This window comes from Hypanus sabinus, chromosome 2 (genome assembly GCF_030144855.1).
Source record: "Hypanus sabinus isolate sHypSab1 chromosome 2, sHypSab1.hap1, whole genome shotgun sequence".
NCBI classification, from domain to species: Eukaryota; Metazoa; Chordata; class Chondrichthyes; order Myliobatiformes; family Dasyatidae; genus Hypanus; species Hypanus sabinus.
The window spans coordinates 116,346,707-116,363,253 of NC_082707.1; the positions used below are offsets into that span (position 1 = coordinate 116,346,707).

General features: G+C 44.3%; 1 protein-coding gene across 1 annotated transcript; it reads left to right on the top strand.

The window, feature by feature from the left end:
• The first annotated feature begins 5,406 nt into the window (after nucleotides 1-5,406).
• Nucleotides 5,407-14,650, top strand: LOC132403857 (EEF1A lysine methyltransferase 3-like). Its single transcript, XM_059987609.1, has 3 exons — nucleotides 5,407-5,532; nucleotides 7,188-7,299; nucleotides 14,256-14,650. Exons 1-3 carry the CDS (start codon nucleotides 5,407-5,409, stop codon nucleotides 14,648-14,650), a joined length of 633 nt encoding a protein of 210 aa, XP_059843592.1.
• Nucleotides 14,651-16,547: the final 1,897 nt, after the last annotated feature.

Sequence of the window (16,547 nt, forward strand, 5' to 3'; positions counted from 1 at the left end):
TGAGGAGGAATCGGACCAGCGGGATTCCGATTACACAAAATAAATGGAATGTGGCAATTGTTTTACGTTCTCCAGTCGCTGTGGTACATGATGGAGGCAACCGCCCTCGTTTACTATCTCATTTACCAAACAGTGCACATGGGAAAATTATTATTTCTTTCACCTTTGATTAATGGCACGTTCAGCCTAGAATTCACTGTCTAATTTACTCATTCTGTTTTGGTGGAGTTAACCATATGCTTAGAAAAAGCGGTAAATCTTTGGAATTCTCTACCCTGGAAGGTTGTAGAAGTTGAAGGTAGTTGAACGACGAAGTACAGTAGTCCATTTTCGAAAGATCGGGCAATTAAAGGCTCTGGGGGAAACGACATGGAAAGGAGATGGGGCCTGGGCTAGATCAGTAATGATACTGAATGGGCTTGAGGTGCCGACGGCCCCACCCTGGGCCTATTTGCTTATGATTAAGTTCTGGGGAAAACCAGTATTTGTCCTCGCCACAAGTTTACAGCTCATTCCGCTGGTTTCTTCCACGACACAGAGAGAATCGAGTCTCTGTTTACATACCGGAAGTCGGATATTCACCAGGCACTCAATGGCCCGGAGAACTCGGACTGGGACGGTTAGTATTGAAAGGCACAATGATTCCCACAGTTGTGGCATTTACTGGATGCTGTGATTTATTTTCAACTCAAAGACAGGGCAGAGAGACCCCACTGAACCTACTCGTCGCAGGCAGGCTTTGCATGTGTTAGCCCCTGCAGAGGATTGGTTTTGGAAGCAACCTTACCCACTGTAAATACCGAGCTCCGAGCCTCCCCTCTGTGGCACAGTTAAAGATGAATGATTAGATTTATTTCTCTCACACACGTTGAAGCACACAGTGAAGTGTCTCGTTTGCATCCACAACCAGTATAGTCCGAAGACGTGCTGAGGCAGCTGGCATGCGTCACCTTGCTTCCGGCGCCAACACAACTAACCCGGGCCTCTGTGGGTTGTGGGAGGAAACCGGAGCATCCGGAGGAAACACACATGCACACAGTGAGCATGTAGAACTTCATACAGACAGAGGCTCAAATAGTCACACCACCCCAACACTGGCACTGCCGCCATGCTACCGTGCCATTCTAGGAGGGATTGCCGACTCTGATCTCTTCTCTCTCCGAATCGAACTTGCGGCGTACCAGATTTACAATATTCAAAATGATCACAAGAAAAGCAGTCATGACGGCCATTCGCCATTTGACTGTGTGAGCCCCCATTGACTCAGGCAGCAGCACGCCGCGCAGCTCTGTTATTATCTCCGCCAGTGAGCAACTCGCTGATGGTGTAGACCTGCAGTGCCTTTAGTTCTTAATGCACAGCAGGATCTTGCAAGCATTTTGAACAACGTTTAAGTAGAACGGTGGCACCTTTTGTTGATCCCGTAGAAGTCTGCCAGAGGTCTGGCGGGGATTCTCGCCGGCAACTGGAACGCTAGACACAGACTCTACTTGGCCAGTGTAATATATTGTGTGAGTATTCGTAGGTCAGAGTGCGTATGACGCCAGGACGTAGGTAAGAAAAATGGAAGTCTGTTGAATAAACGCGGTTGTTCAATCTACAGCGGTGTCCGAGTCACGTCAATACTACAGCCAGGAGACTGTTGCTTAACACGCTTGATACATTCGTTCTTTCACTAGTATCAGCTCTTAGTGCTCCAACAGTTCGTAACAGGGCCAAGGACTTTACAGTCAGTGTTCATTACACATACGTAATTGGAACGAAAATAGACGACATAAGATGCGTGGGAGATAACCTCGGTGTTCAAACGTAACATGTCCTAGAGCCAGAACATGTTTCGTGTAGAAAGCAGTACTTAGTGATCTTAACGTGAAAGAATGCCTTTGTCTCCCCCACAGATTATGGGCAGAACAAGCAAGGAGGATATGCATCAACGTGACAGTTTATTTCTCGTAAACATCAACCAACATAACAGATCATAAATTTAATCTTCTTGATTATCTTGAAACCCAGATTGAAAAGGAAATGGCTGATATGGGGGACACAAAGCTTGAAAGCACGTACCACCAGGCGGTTTGCATCCAGCAGCTAAAATACTATGAACGCCCCCACATACAATAAGATAAGACACCTGTCCTCACAATCGACCTCGTCATGGCCTTGCACCACATTTGCTGCCTGCACTGCACTTACATTCTACAACTCTTCTTTCTGCATTCTGTTGTTGCTTTTCCTTATGCTACCTCACTGCTCTGATGTAATACAATGATCTGGGTGGATGGCATGCAAAACAGGTTTTCACTTCACCTCGGTACATGCGACAATAATAAACCGATCTACAAATTTGCCAATTTCTAGGTTCAGTCTCCTAGATTTTTGACGAGAAATTACACTGCTATCATTTCATTTGATGACGAGGAAGACATTATTCAGTGGAATTAGATTAATTTACTTTTGTTTGTAGATTTACGATATCTTCGCCTCGGAGCTTCGCGCAGCCCTTGCGATGAAGCGAACCTGTCGATTATGGCGTGTCCAAAATCACCTACCAGTATCATGAAAATTCATCATTCTTCCCGATTAAAGAAATACTATAGAACCATAGAACATTACAGCACAGAAACAGGCCCTTTGGCCCTTCCTGGCTGTGCCGAACCATTTTCTGCCTAGTTCCACTGGCCTGCACCTGGACCATATCCCTCCATACACCTCTCATCCATGTACTGTCCAAGTTTTTCTTAAATGTTAAAAGTGAGCCCACATTTACCACTTCAGCTGGCAGCTCATTCCACACTCCTACCACTCTCTGCGTGAAGCCCCCCCCCCCCCATATTCCCTTTAAACTTTTCTCCCTTCACCCATGTCCTCTGGTTTTTTCTCCCCTAGCCTCAGTGGAAAAAGCCTGCTTGCATTCACTCTATCTATACCCATCATAATTTTATATACCTCTATCAAATCACCCCTCATTCTTCTATGTTCCAGGGAATAAAGTCCTAACCTATTCAACCTTTCTCTGTAACTCAGTTTCTCAAGTCCCGGCAACATCCTTGTAAACCTTCTCTGCACTCTTTCAACTTTATTAATATCCTTCCTGTAATTCAGTGACCAAAACTGCTCACAATACTCCAAACTCAGCCTCACCAATGCCTTACACAACCTCACCATAACATTCCAACTCTTATGCTTAATACCCCTGCTAGTTTCTGACTTTCTATCTTAATTGGTTACGTTGGGCATCACGTGCGTTTACAAGTTTGACGCAATGATGTTGCCTGCTGTTTGCATCTACAATGCGTACTTTAGCCACGAAAACATGGTGCCAAAGAAGTCACTACGTTCTCTGTTTTCTTAAACTCTACTTCAATATTAACCTCAATTCAGTGTAACATCCTACTGCAATAATACTCCTTACCATGCATCCCCCTCATATATAATAGAAACGGCAGTCAGCACATTCTAAAATATTAAAACTACTTAAGGGCGAGTATTGAAGTTAGGGAGGTGGATGACAACCGGAAGTCCGCAGGCTGAGAAAAGTCTTACAATTAATATACCTTTCATTTTTAATTTTTAATACGGGCAACCGATGCCCAGTGCGTGCGGCCAATGCAGCTCAAGGGCAAGAATTAAGAGATGTCATTTTTTTTTGCTGAGACCCAAACTCACTGGGTCAATAATTGGGTTATTTATTGTAATACTTTTCATTAAGTTCTGCCCTGATCCCACTGAAAAGCCTCGTAGAACTGATGTTCCGTGGCTTCTGTGTCATGTGTTTCTTTTCTCCCTGACATTGATAAGATCAAGGCCGGTCTACTTTAACTCTTGCGAGATTTCGGCAGCTTAAAGCCTTGAGCACGTTCACCGTATGCTCCTTCACTGAAGTGAAGCAAGGACGATTGAAGATCGCTGCAGAGACAGAGAGACCACTTAATGTGAGTTTCAAGCCTTCGCCGCTACTGAATCGGCTTTAGCTGCGGTATATCTGTTTTTGTTGATATGTCTGAATGTTGCCAAATTTCTTCAGTGAGAAACTTTGGGATTTCTGATCCCATAGTCTCCATAAAATAAGAAAGTAAAATATTACGGAGTTATTAATAATAATGCATTCTGATAAACAGGGAGAAATTCCAAAGAATATTATACAACCCTTTTGAGTTGTATAATTTGTGCGGTAACTGAATCAGGTTGAGGAAGATCTGGTGCTTATTATTAAAAGGTTAGAGTTACGGAGTCATAACGACATGACATGAAACAGACCATCGAGTCCACAACAACCCACTCTTGCACTAATTATACCGTAAGCCATTTCATTAGCTCCATATATGCCATGAACACCTCCCCAGATTCTACCACTTCGTTACACACTTGAGACAATTTACACAGGCCAACATACCTACCAGCAGAATACCTTGGGATGTACGAGGAAACGCACGCGTTCATAGGAAGAGAAATAAGCTCCACGCCGGCGGCTCTAGGCGCCATGTTGAAACCAGATCACAGGAGCTGCGGATGCAGCAGCTTTACAGGCCTCTCCACTGTTCCGCCCAACTATCTTAATGCGGTGTAACTCCTTCGTCTCGGTGGAATGTCACCAGTGCTGAGTTCAATATTAGGATAATCCTGTGCATCTGAAGACAGACAAAATTCAAAAAAAAAAAAAAAATCCGGAGCTAATAGGTCAAAAGGTAATGCTGATGCCAAAGCTGGAGGGTGCTCTCCGCAGTCTGTGTTATTTGACAAAATGCTGGTGGAACACAGCAGGTCAGGCAGCATCTAAAGGGAGAAGTCAGGACGAAACGTCGACAGTGCTTCTCCCTATAGATGCTGCCTGGCCTGCTGTGTTCCACCAGCATTTTGTGCGTGTTGCTTGAATTTCCAGCATCATGCAGATTTCCTCGTGTTTACTGTGTTATTTGAACTCGTTTGAGTGTTTACTTTGCATAAGAAGGTTATAGATGAAACACGAAATCATGTTACTATCGTGTCTTAAGCCGTTGAATAAGATCATGGCTGATGTTTTATCTCAACACCATTTTCCTGCAGAGCGATTCCTATTAGGCTCTGCAGGTAACGTAATTTTATTAATAAAAACCGTTTTATAGATAATAGTTTGTATATGTTGTAGTTTGTATCTCTAGTAGCATAACTGTTAAACCACGTTAGAATTCAATACTGGATTTGTAGTGAATTTAGCGAAGTGTTCCAATTGATTATAGTATATATTCTGAAGGTAACTCTAGTTACTATTCCCCCTATGGCGTTTCCTCGATTATTTAGATAGATAGATTAAATGGCGTTTTCTCTAACGTTCTTCTTTCATCCCAGATCAAATCCCCGGAGAAGTAGCGTGCTTGGGACTGGCTGATATAATCTATTTGTTTGGCACCCTGTTCAAAACCAGCGAAGATGAGCGACACCGATGACAGAAAACGCTGGTGGCAAGAAAAAATATATGAATTTTGTGGATACACTTTAAAAATTTCGATGTTTAAGGATTCTTCTTTGGGCGTTTCTGCCTATGTCTGGGAGCCAGTAAGTTCGAGTAGCACATTCAAAATTTAGGAAATTTAGTAAATTCATCAATACTGCCGATATGTTGAAACGCCTTTGCAATCTGACACTGCACTAGTGCGGATTCAGAGGAGCGGAAGGCCGCTTTCATTTCGATGCGCAGTCGACCACATTTCAAGGCGATCTTACGCCATTTAGTTAGACAAAACGGTCTCACGGACATAATAGCTATAATGGTCTAGATTTTCAATTATCTATAACTTTAATCGCATATGAGCTATCTTCTGCTAATGTACATTATAAATACCGCCTGGATAGTTTCCTAGTGATCGTTCAATAGGGCGAACGGGCATAATTATTTCAACTCGCGAATGCAAAGAAAATCTCGTTCCTAATTATCTTTACAATGATTATGTGTGGCTTTGCCTTCAAACCTCATAGTGCCAGCATCCTGCTTATCTCGTTAATTTGCCGCAATACCCCTAAGCTCTCTTCGGTCGCTCATTTTGGCCAGGTGCCACCGTTTTTGTTTAATCATTTCCCCATTTAGAGTCCGTGTTCTGAGTCACCTGAGTCCTGTGGCCTTTTCATTGCGACTCCATCATCTTCCCAACCCCCTTCTTTATGATGGAGCTCTCTTTTTCACGCCACCCTCACAGCTCCTACAGCCTCTATCAATGCCCGTGGCTGAGGTACTGAGACTACTGTTGAGGTTTCAATATTTTAGCCGTACAGTGCGAGGGTTCAGGTAGAGAGACCCGAAGTTGTACCCTAACCATATTTCAAAAACCAGAGCAATTGTTTTATCATGGGCCCAACAAGATAGCCAAAGTATATTGATTCTTCATTTAGAAAGTTACAAAATTAAAGTGAATGGATTTTCAAAAAACACAAGAAATTCTTCAAATGCTGGAAAACCAGAACAACCCACACAAAATGCCGAAGGAACTCAGCAGGTCAGGCAGCATCCCTTGGGTTTCAACCCGAAACGTCGACTATTGGTTTGTTCATTTCCACTGATGCTGCCTGACATGCCGAGTTCTTCCAGTATTTTCTGTGTGAACGGAACTTGTCACTTCGCCCAGCGTGACCTGATGTGACGCTATCTACAGCAAGATGATTTACAATCCGGCGAAGACAAACAATGAGACCCTAATGCAAAACAGCCTCTATGAACAGATGCCAAACTTTTCGGACTACATTCTGAGAGTTAACAAAAAGCCACATTTGTAGGAGAGTATAAAACTTGCAACGCCGATTTTAATCTGTTGGGGGGAATCGATCTATAATTAGGATTAATATTTAGTCAGCCAAGTGATACAGTTCTGCTTGGTTTCCTTCCGAAGAAGAGCAATGTTGGTAAAAGTATCCCACTTGCGCTGCATTTTACCTCTGATATTACCGCCATTAGATCCTATCTGATAATAAAGCTTTAAAAACGGATTTTGTTTTTACAAACATTTCCACCCTGTTAAGGCAATACAATTTGTCACGATTTTCCGAAGACCGTCATTTCCCCTTGAGATCGCAGTTTTAGGTCGTGAACAAAAGCACTCGGATCTAACCATAGGAGCCTTTCACTTAAATCTCCACCAACTAGCTGCCTCCGCTGTGCCTCGGAGAGGGCGTGGCCTGAAAGTTCTCCGCCATTAACAGAGCCCCACTGCTTTTCCTAGGGCATTGAACTTTGTCAGCACTTTCAAAACGTGAAGATGAATTTTTTCGGGAAGAGGATACTTGAACTCGGATCCGGCACGGGAATCGTGGGGGTTTTGGCAGTACTCCTTGGTAGGTTACCTTACCCTCCTACGTAATATTACAAGTTTTAAGTACTTTAAAGCACATTTGCGGGAGGACCAATGTTTCTTACATTTAATATTGATTTTAGTCTCATCTATAATTACAGATCAGAGAAAATGTCACGATAAGGGACATTCTTAATGTATATTTCAAGTTAATACAGGCCAGCCGGTGGTATCAGCATTGGACTCCAGGTTGATGGTCCTGAGTTCAAATCCGGCCGGGACCCAGCCTGGGCAGCAGCAAAATCTACGCGGTAGGAAGGACCGGCAACCTACTGTTGTATTTTCCCACGGAAACCATATGTTTAACTACACTATCCGCAGGGTCGTCATGAGTCAACAAGTTATTTTATTGTCACACTTGTAACCCCCTAGGTCGCCTCAGGCTCGCTCAGCTCGTTCTCGTCTAGGGGGAGCAGCCTTCAGCCCCGCCAAACTGGGTAATCAGCTGGTGTGGATGCTGTGTGATGTCCCCGTCTCGCCCAAAACCAGACAGTACACCATATGCGATTAAATGAGTACAATTTATAAAGGTTACTATAACTAAGTGATTAATAACGATACAGTATATATGAAGAGAAAATTAAAGAAAAGGCGCCAAACTTATCAAAGTCCAACCGTTGGAGCTCAATTACTGAAGTCTTCTGGCCACCATTCGATCCCCTCCAAACTCCTCGACTCTCCAAACAGCTCAGGACCCTCCGAGTGGTCAACCAAGCACATCTAGCTTCATCCCCCCCCCCCCTCCTCGGAGAATCTCCCAGCCTCGGACCCCCCTTTGGGGTCCGATCCTCGCCCAGCTTAGAGCATTGCGTCCTCTCTCTCGACCCCCTCGCGCCGATCTGCCCAAAAGCCCGTCAACAAAAGCTTACAGACTCAGAAGAAAAAACATTAATCCCCATTTGGTTTACAAAGGAATACCATTCTCGTTATCAGTAAATTAGCATTCCTGCGAGTTAACAAAAGGAAACCCTTTCCCAAAAAGGAAAAAAAGAAACCCCCTTTATACACTTCCTCCACCAAATAAAAGTAATGTCCTCATGACTACTAAATAACTCGCCACCTTTCCTGCCAACACACCGAAACCCAAGCACAAACAGTGACATCTCCTCCTCACACAGTAACCCTCACGCCCTGTTCCTCAGGCGCTACTTAGGCCAACTATCTGGGAGTTCCCTAACCCTTCTGAGGCCTCCGTACCCCCTCACCTAAACCCTTCAGGCTCGGACACAACTGGGGATACCTTGGGCCCACTACCAACTCCTCTCTCAACCTCTCACTCATGCCCCACACTGCACACAGCTAACCCTCCCCGCTACACCTGACTCAATGGGAGAAGGGCCAAAGGTCTCTTCCTCAATCGAGGGAAAGTCAGCAAAAGGCAGCATGTACCACACATCCAGCACATCATCCATCGAATCTGTATTCTTCCTCATTCCTGTGATTGGTAGCTGCTGTTTGATCTTCTCCAAACGGAAACACGTGGCCTGCACTGCTCCCGCAGTCTCTTCAGCCTCTTGTTCAGTATTCACTGCACTTCTCTCCAGCTTTTTCTTCCTCATGACTTCTTCCAGATCAACTTTCAGGTTTTGCACTTAATTTGAACTGTCGATGGTCATCTTCAGGTTCCCTTCAAGCTTCCACTTATCTCTTCTGAGATTCGTCTGTAATTTCTTCACCTCTGCAAACTCCCCTCTCCGGGTTCTCAGTTTGCTATTACCCTCAGTCAGACAACTTCCTTCATTCTCTCCAACTTGTAAGTCTTCCGAATGGTTCCAGATCACTTTCTCCAGTCTCTCCGTCTTCATTTCAAACTTGATTCCGTAGAGACAGTCACTCACGAGCTGCGACCTTCGCCAGCCCTGGCACGTGTCCCGAAAACACTTTAACTCCTGCAACGACCTCACTTCATATTCTCCTGAGGCAAATCCAAATACCAAGAGATCATCCACATACACCAAAACTCCAAACGCCTCCACATCCCCTGTGGTCTTCCACCTGCCCCGCAGGAAGGTTGCAAGGGCTCCAGATATGCCCTGTGGCATCTTTTCGGACCCGAAGACTCCTAGGGAATTTATAACGGCCGTCTTCTCCTTGTCGGCCCCACTCGTCGGGATCTGGCAACATCCACTCCTCAGATCCAGCACCTTAAACCAATTCACACCACTCAGACAGGCCATCGCCTCTCTGGCCCTCAGGGCCATATTCTGGTCACTGACAGTGCGCCTCTTCAACGCAATATAATCCATACACACGCTGCCTACATCTTCCACGGCTGTAGGGGCCAGTCGCCGCAACCTCTCTCTCTCCGAGGTGTCTTCAGCAGTCAATTCCCCTCCCTTGTGGTATTTCGCAGCGTCCACGAAGAAGGTCTCACCCTCAGATACTTCCCCCAGGCCGTACCACCACTGGCTCTTGTTTGAATTCGGTACCGGCCCAATGCTGCTACACACTTCCACACAAGCAGCTCAAAACTCTGGGTGCATCGACAATGCCCCCAAACAGCGCTCACCCGCCTCCTCCGGGCAGGCTCCCAAGCGCACCAGCAGGATTTTGTTTCTCTCTAGAACAGAAACGCTGCCCGTCTCAACAGGGTCCGGACACATCAGCATTAACGATTCATGAACCTCAGTTTCCTCCACATTTGCCTCTAAGAATTCCATTTTCACTGACCAACAACCGTCGTCTGGATAATCACCGGCACTGGTACCCCGAATCTCCAGTGTCCTCAATGTCGTCAAGGGTAAATGCTTCCAATAACGGTTATGAAACAAACTGTACAGCAACTTAACCGGAGCCCCGGTGCCGAGGATGGCTTTAACTTGACTTCCATCCATCCGTAACAACACCTGTGCGCATGGCCCCTCTAAGCCTTCAGGAATAGGGTCTGCTCCTTTCGGGAGTTCCTTGGTACATTGCTGGGAACGTGCTCCCCCAGAGACCCCAAGCCGTTCCCCCACTGGACCTCCTCTAAGTTTCCCGACACCTCTCGAATCAACGGAACAACCGATCCTCTTGACAGATCCCCTTGGCACCACAAGCAATTTATCTGCCCCCCTAGGCAAAAAGGGATACCCTAAAAACTTCCCACCAATCTCCTGCCACAGATATAATAAGCCCCACAGCTGCGGCATTTGACTTCCAGTCGAACCACACGCATTTTCCCACACTTTCCCAGAACTGGCAGCGGTCACTTCGAGGTAATTGCGCCTGACAGTTCTAACAAAGTCACCAGCCCGTCTACTCAAACTTTCAACCCGTCCCTGTCGCTTTCCCTCAGCCAAGCACTGCCACTCACCCAACAACTGAGAGGTCCGCTCCTCCCATGCCTCCGCCCCTTTAGGGCTGGACATTATTCCAATAACCGGGCGGAGCTCACCACTGCTGAAACATCCCAACCTGTCACTCCTCAATCTCCAAACAGTACAGTCAGCCCATGGTCCCACCACCATTTCGTCAGCCAACAGCAACCACCCCACCCAACACACACGCAGTGATAACCAGCAATCGCACACCCACAAAGGCACACCAGCTCTTCGCCGCAGACACAATTTAAAGAGGGTGATCACACAGCTTCCACAGAAATCAACCCCGGACGAGCACCCCACAATGTAACCCCCTGGCTCGCCTCAGGCTCGCTCAGCTCGTTCTTGTCTAGGGGGAGCAGCCTTCAGCCCCGCCAAACTGGGTAATCAGCTGGTGTGGATGCTGTGTGATGTCCCCGCCTCACCCAAAACCAGACAGTACACCATATGCGATTAAATGAGTACAATTTATAAAGGTTACTATAACTAAGTGATTAATAACGATACAGTATATATGAAGAGAAAATTAAAGAAAAGGCGCCAAACTTATCAAAGTCCAAACCACTTCGTGCACAGCCGTTGGAGCTCAATTACTGAAGTCTTCTGGCCACCATTCGATCCCCTCCAAACTCCTCGACTCTCCAAACAGCTCAGGACCCTCCGAGTGGTCAACCAAGCACATCTAGCTTCATCCCCCCCCTCCTCGGAGAATCTCCCAGCCTTGGACCCCCCTTTGGGGTCCGATCCTCGCCCAGCTTAAAGCATTGCGTCCTCTCTCTCGACCCCCTCGCGCCGATCTGCCCAAAAGCCCGTCAACAAAAGCTTACAGACTCAGAAGAAAGAACATTAATCCCCATTTGGTTTACAAAGGAATACCATTCTCGTTATCAGTAAATTAGCATTCCTGCGAGTTAACAAAAGGAAACCCTTTCCCAACAGTAACAAAAAGAAAAAAAAGAAACCCCCTTTACACACTCAAACTAAAATATTTATCGCAACTGCACATTTCCTACATCTGTGATAACTTTCTAGTACACTACCCCATCACACAATTGCTTCCTCTAGCTTCAAATCTATTTAAAGTATATTAGTGCTGCATTATCATTTAAAGCTCGTAAAACTGTAATTATATTCCATGGTGGTTATCTCAAAAGCTACACAATTCAGTTAGATCTTTCTTTAGTACTAATAACGCTGAAATCTATACTGTTTCTCGTCATTATTGCTACAATTAATATACAACATAATGTTGCATAGGTTAATTATTTATTGCACTTAAATCTACAATAACTATACACATTGTAAATCATTATCATTATTGATTGTGCCAGTAGTACTTATTGCTCGTCAATTTATTTATTGAGATACGGAATACGCACTTCCGGCCCTTGGAGGTTCGCCGCCCAGTAATCCCCCGATTTAATCTTGGTCTAATCACGGGACAATTTACAAAGACCAATTAACCTACCGACTGGTGTGTCTTTGGACTGTGTGAGGAAACCGCAGCACCCGGAGGAATCCCACTCTGTCACGGGGAGAATGGCGGTGGGAAGTGAACCTTGTTCACTGATACGGTAAAGCATGTGCTAACCACTACGCCCAAAATTCAGTTTTTAGACTCGGCACCTAAAGCACAACTGTAGTGTTTATTTATAATTTTGACCCCATCATTAACATGTTGGCAGAATCGTACTTCTCCAAGAATATACCTCATTCTTAAAATTGGCAAATATACACTCTGTGCTTTTATAAATTATAATTTGCTGTAACTAGCAAATATCACAATGTTTACATTTACGACATTTACATTTTTAAAGTAGGCGTCAATTGTTCTTTCCCAACAGACCATGAACGAATAATCTGTTCAGCAATGTGGATGCACTCTGTAAAACCCTCCCAAGCTGATTGATCGCTCATTGAATATTTAGCAAAGAAAATCTGACTCCAAATCTTGAAGGAGACTTAACGATAAGCGAGCTTCTCAGCATGATTACAGATCTCAATGCTTTTCTGCTGTTTTCGAGGGACTTTTCCCGATAACCGATATTGGTCATCCTAAATAGGACTGAGGCGTTTATTTCAGTTACAACGTACCAGAGAAAAGGGCGAGGGACTGTGCTTTGTACATAGTCGAGAAGCTACAAACGTACAATTGAGGTATACGGACAGCTCGTGCTTTCTGCAGTTAAACAACACTCAGGCAACTTACGGATTTTTATTATTGAAGCCTATAGCCAGTAATTTAAAAATCGGAGGAACGAAGCAAGTAATTACTTTTTAAAAATTAAAAGCAAAATCCTTAAAACAATTAATCACTAAAATAGTTCTTAAGCGGATGTTCATCCTATCAATAGTATACACGCAAAAGTACATAGCACATAGAACAGTGAAGCCCAGGAACAGGCCCTTCGGCTCACTGACCATCAAGCTAATTAAACTAACCCCATCTCTTGTACGTGGTCTGTATCCCTCTAATTCCACCCCACCCACCCCCGCTCGCATGATTGCATAAACGGATCTTCTTCCGCAGCTCCCCTGGCAGCGCGTATCCGGCGCCTGCACTCTCTGTGCAAATATCTTCCCTCGCAAATCTCCCTAAACTTGCTCCCTATATCGTAAAGCTATGCATCTACAACTTGACATTTTCTCCATGGAAAAAGACTCTGGCCATCTACCCGCTATCTGGTTCCCAAAATTTTATCAATGTCCATCAATTTGCTCCTCAGCCCCTGACGCTCCAGAGGAGGCAACCCAAGTGTATCAATGTTCTACTAAAGCATTCTCGTGAATCCTCACATCCTTCCTGCAATACGGCTGCCAAGACTGACAATTATACTCCAAAATGTGGCCTACCAGAAGTTTTATTCACGTGTAACATGACTTGCCAACTTGTGAGTTCAATGTTCCATTTAGTTTGCACTACCTAAAGTTAGCTCTCAATGGGAAGAGGGCCGTAGCTTCTGCAGACGTTGGCAAGCAATTTGAAATAAATATTGAACGTGGAGATAATAAAGATATGGGAGCTAATGGGTTCTCAGATCTAGGAGCACATGGAAGTGGAGGTGAAAATGTTACTACCCACAAGGCAGAAGGGTCGCCTGTGAGTGTGTGTGTGGGGGTGGGGAGAGGGATCAGTCTGCATGTGTTTGGGGTTCGGTGAGTGTATAATTGGATGTGCGCGTGCCGGCGTGTGCGTGCACGGAATACGGCTGTATACGTGCACAGGGTCGTTGAAATTGAAGGGCAATGTCCTATTTGTAAAGGCAACCTTACTTTTGGAAAGATCTGATTTCGGTAAGTCTTATAGCTAAATATTCCTCGCTTCCGATTATATAAAGAAAGGCGAAGAAGGCCCTGTTTTTAAGGGGTCTTATATCATTCCCCTCACTAACTCGCAAGAGCATAATTTCAGCAAGCGTGTATAGGTGAACTCATTCACAGAATCCCCTTCAGGACATTTGCGCCATACCCTCGCCCTCTTCATGTCTTGAGTCTATGAATTAAGGGCACGCCGGACTGAGTGGGCCAATGGATTATTTTTTTCCCTGCAGAATCTTAATATTTATATTCTCTTGATGTATGTTGCTATAAGAACTGGGTAGATTGTCAAATAACAGTTATTTGACTTTTTCTTCAGGCGGTGATGTCACTCTGACGGACAAACCAGATGTTTTGAAGCAAATCGAGCACAACGTCTCTGCTAACATCCCGTCACACTCCCGACACAGGGCCAACATCGGTACCTTGGTCTGGGGCACTGATCAGGACAACTATCCATCAGATTTCGATATCATCATTGGCTCCGATATCGTGTATAGTCCAACACAGTTCCCCAATCTGATAAAAACACTGCAGCATTTCTGCAACGAAAATACAATAATTTACCTGTCTTCTAACCTGGAATTTAGGGTTGGGGCTGTGAATTTTCATGAGGAGATCTTACCAAAGAAGTTCAACAGCGAAATAATTTACTCAAACAATGGGAATTGCATTTACAAAATAACTAAAAAGCTCCCAATTGATGCGAACTAATGTTTCCTTGTGTTCAGAGGGAGAATGATATCTTAGAATTATTGTTATTTAGGCAATTCCCAAGACTTACAAATTCTTGGAAATGTTAGGCGAATGACGTTTTCTAGTTTGCTTCTCTCCGTGCTTTTGATCGCCCTCAAAATTATTGATAATCAATTACTTTCGCGTCGTCTTTCCTTGTTTGTGGAGATCACTCTTCCATTCATATTTAATCCCATATTAGTGTAAAATTCTGGGTTTGTAACAACAAAGGGGTATTATTGTTTACAATAATTTGGTTCCACAATGCGCAGGTAACATTTTCCACGTGAAAAATTATCACGTTTGCAGGCCGGAGCCAGAAGCATATTATCTGCTATTTTGTGCTCTGCCTGTACAACTTCATTCATTGACCGATGGCCTCTCTACTCTTATTAGTGTCTTGTATTTCAGAGGTATCTGTACTGCGCCCTGTTGAGCGCTGCCGATCCAAATCAAACTTCCCCAGAGTTGTAATCAACAGGCATTTACCCCTGAATTTTTACTGTTTCTAGTCAACATTCTGCTCCACTCAATATCAGTTTATATTACTTGTTCGATGTCCTGATCTTCAGTCTTCACTTCGGATTCGTGACTGCACGTTTTGCATGTAAATGTTCAGCCTGCGTGTTACTGTTCTCGCCGTGTTACTCCATCTCTCTGTATGGGTATTACTGTCGCTGTAAAAAGCAGGAAAACATTAAAAAATCTTAGATAAGATCTAACTGAGTTTTGAAATTGTGTACCCATAATCACTGCTGATTCACCTTCGCTGCCCTGGCAACTGTCGTTCCTCGTTCACGGTAACGACGACAATTGTTTTTGCTCTTTACTGCAGTTTGCCTCAAGTTTTCTGCTTCCACACTAATCCAAGTTGCACATCCAAACATTTATTTTTTTTGCTGGAAAATATTTCAAAAATGAGTAACAATCAAAAATTTTATCTTCTAGTCTGTTCTTAATGATGATTGTTTCGTGGAATTGACCACTCCGTCCGTATATGATGTCCTTGCACCTCGGTGACGTCTCTGACGTTATTCTACCACAGGCCGAACGTCACAGTGATCAGGGATGTCTGCTTACTGGTTAGAAATTATTAGGTTCATGTAATGATTTTAATTATAAACGATCTAATTGTAGGAGACAATTTGCGATTGCCCTTTCGTCTAAGTAAAAGACTGAACATGTGCCGCTCAAGATGTTTCCTGAAGCCTCGTTTAGCACATCGCTAACTTAATTAAACTTGTAGGTCAGGGCAGCACTGTGCCTTTTAAAGAATCTTTTGACAAGATGCGTGAATGTGAATTGATTTTACATACAGTGTTGTCATTGGAAAATGACATTTTAGGATGCTCTTATAAGAATTTCCTCTTACGTGGAAGAATTGAGGGGCATTGGCACTTTTGTACCTGTAATAATAGATTAAAGTTTCAGAAGTCTTGTTCTTAATGGGTATAGAGATGATGCCGATCATGAAGAGTTGCTCAAACCAAAACATTAAGAAAGAATTATGGTTCAGCCAAGATAGCATCAACTGGTTTCAAACTACACAACAGTGCACGCACCAAACGTTTAGAAATCATTTTATTTGATCTGAGTGGACGACTATCTTAATTCCTGAATAAATTGCGAGTAGTTCTGCGTGCATATTTCTTTTTGCTCTATGTAATGATCTCGAGTCGATTTCTTGTATCTGAATGTTGGAATCAGGATTCAGGAAGTCGCATTTCAGAAATAAAAGCCCGCTTGCCCTTTCATAATCATAGAAGTCCCCGAGAGCATGTAGCAGTGCATTAATATTTAGCAGTTGCGTGGCTCCCAATGCACAGCCGATATCGCTGTGACCGGGAGACCAGGAGACAGTTTCTCGCGAGACCGG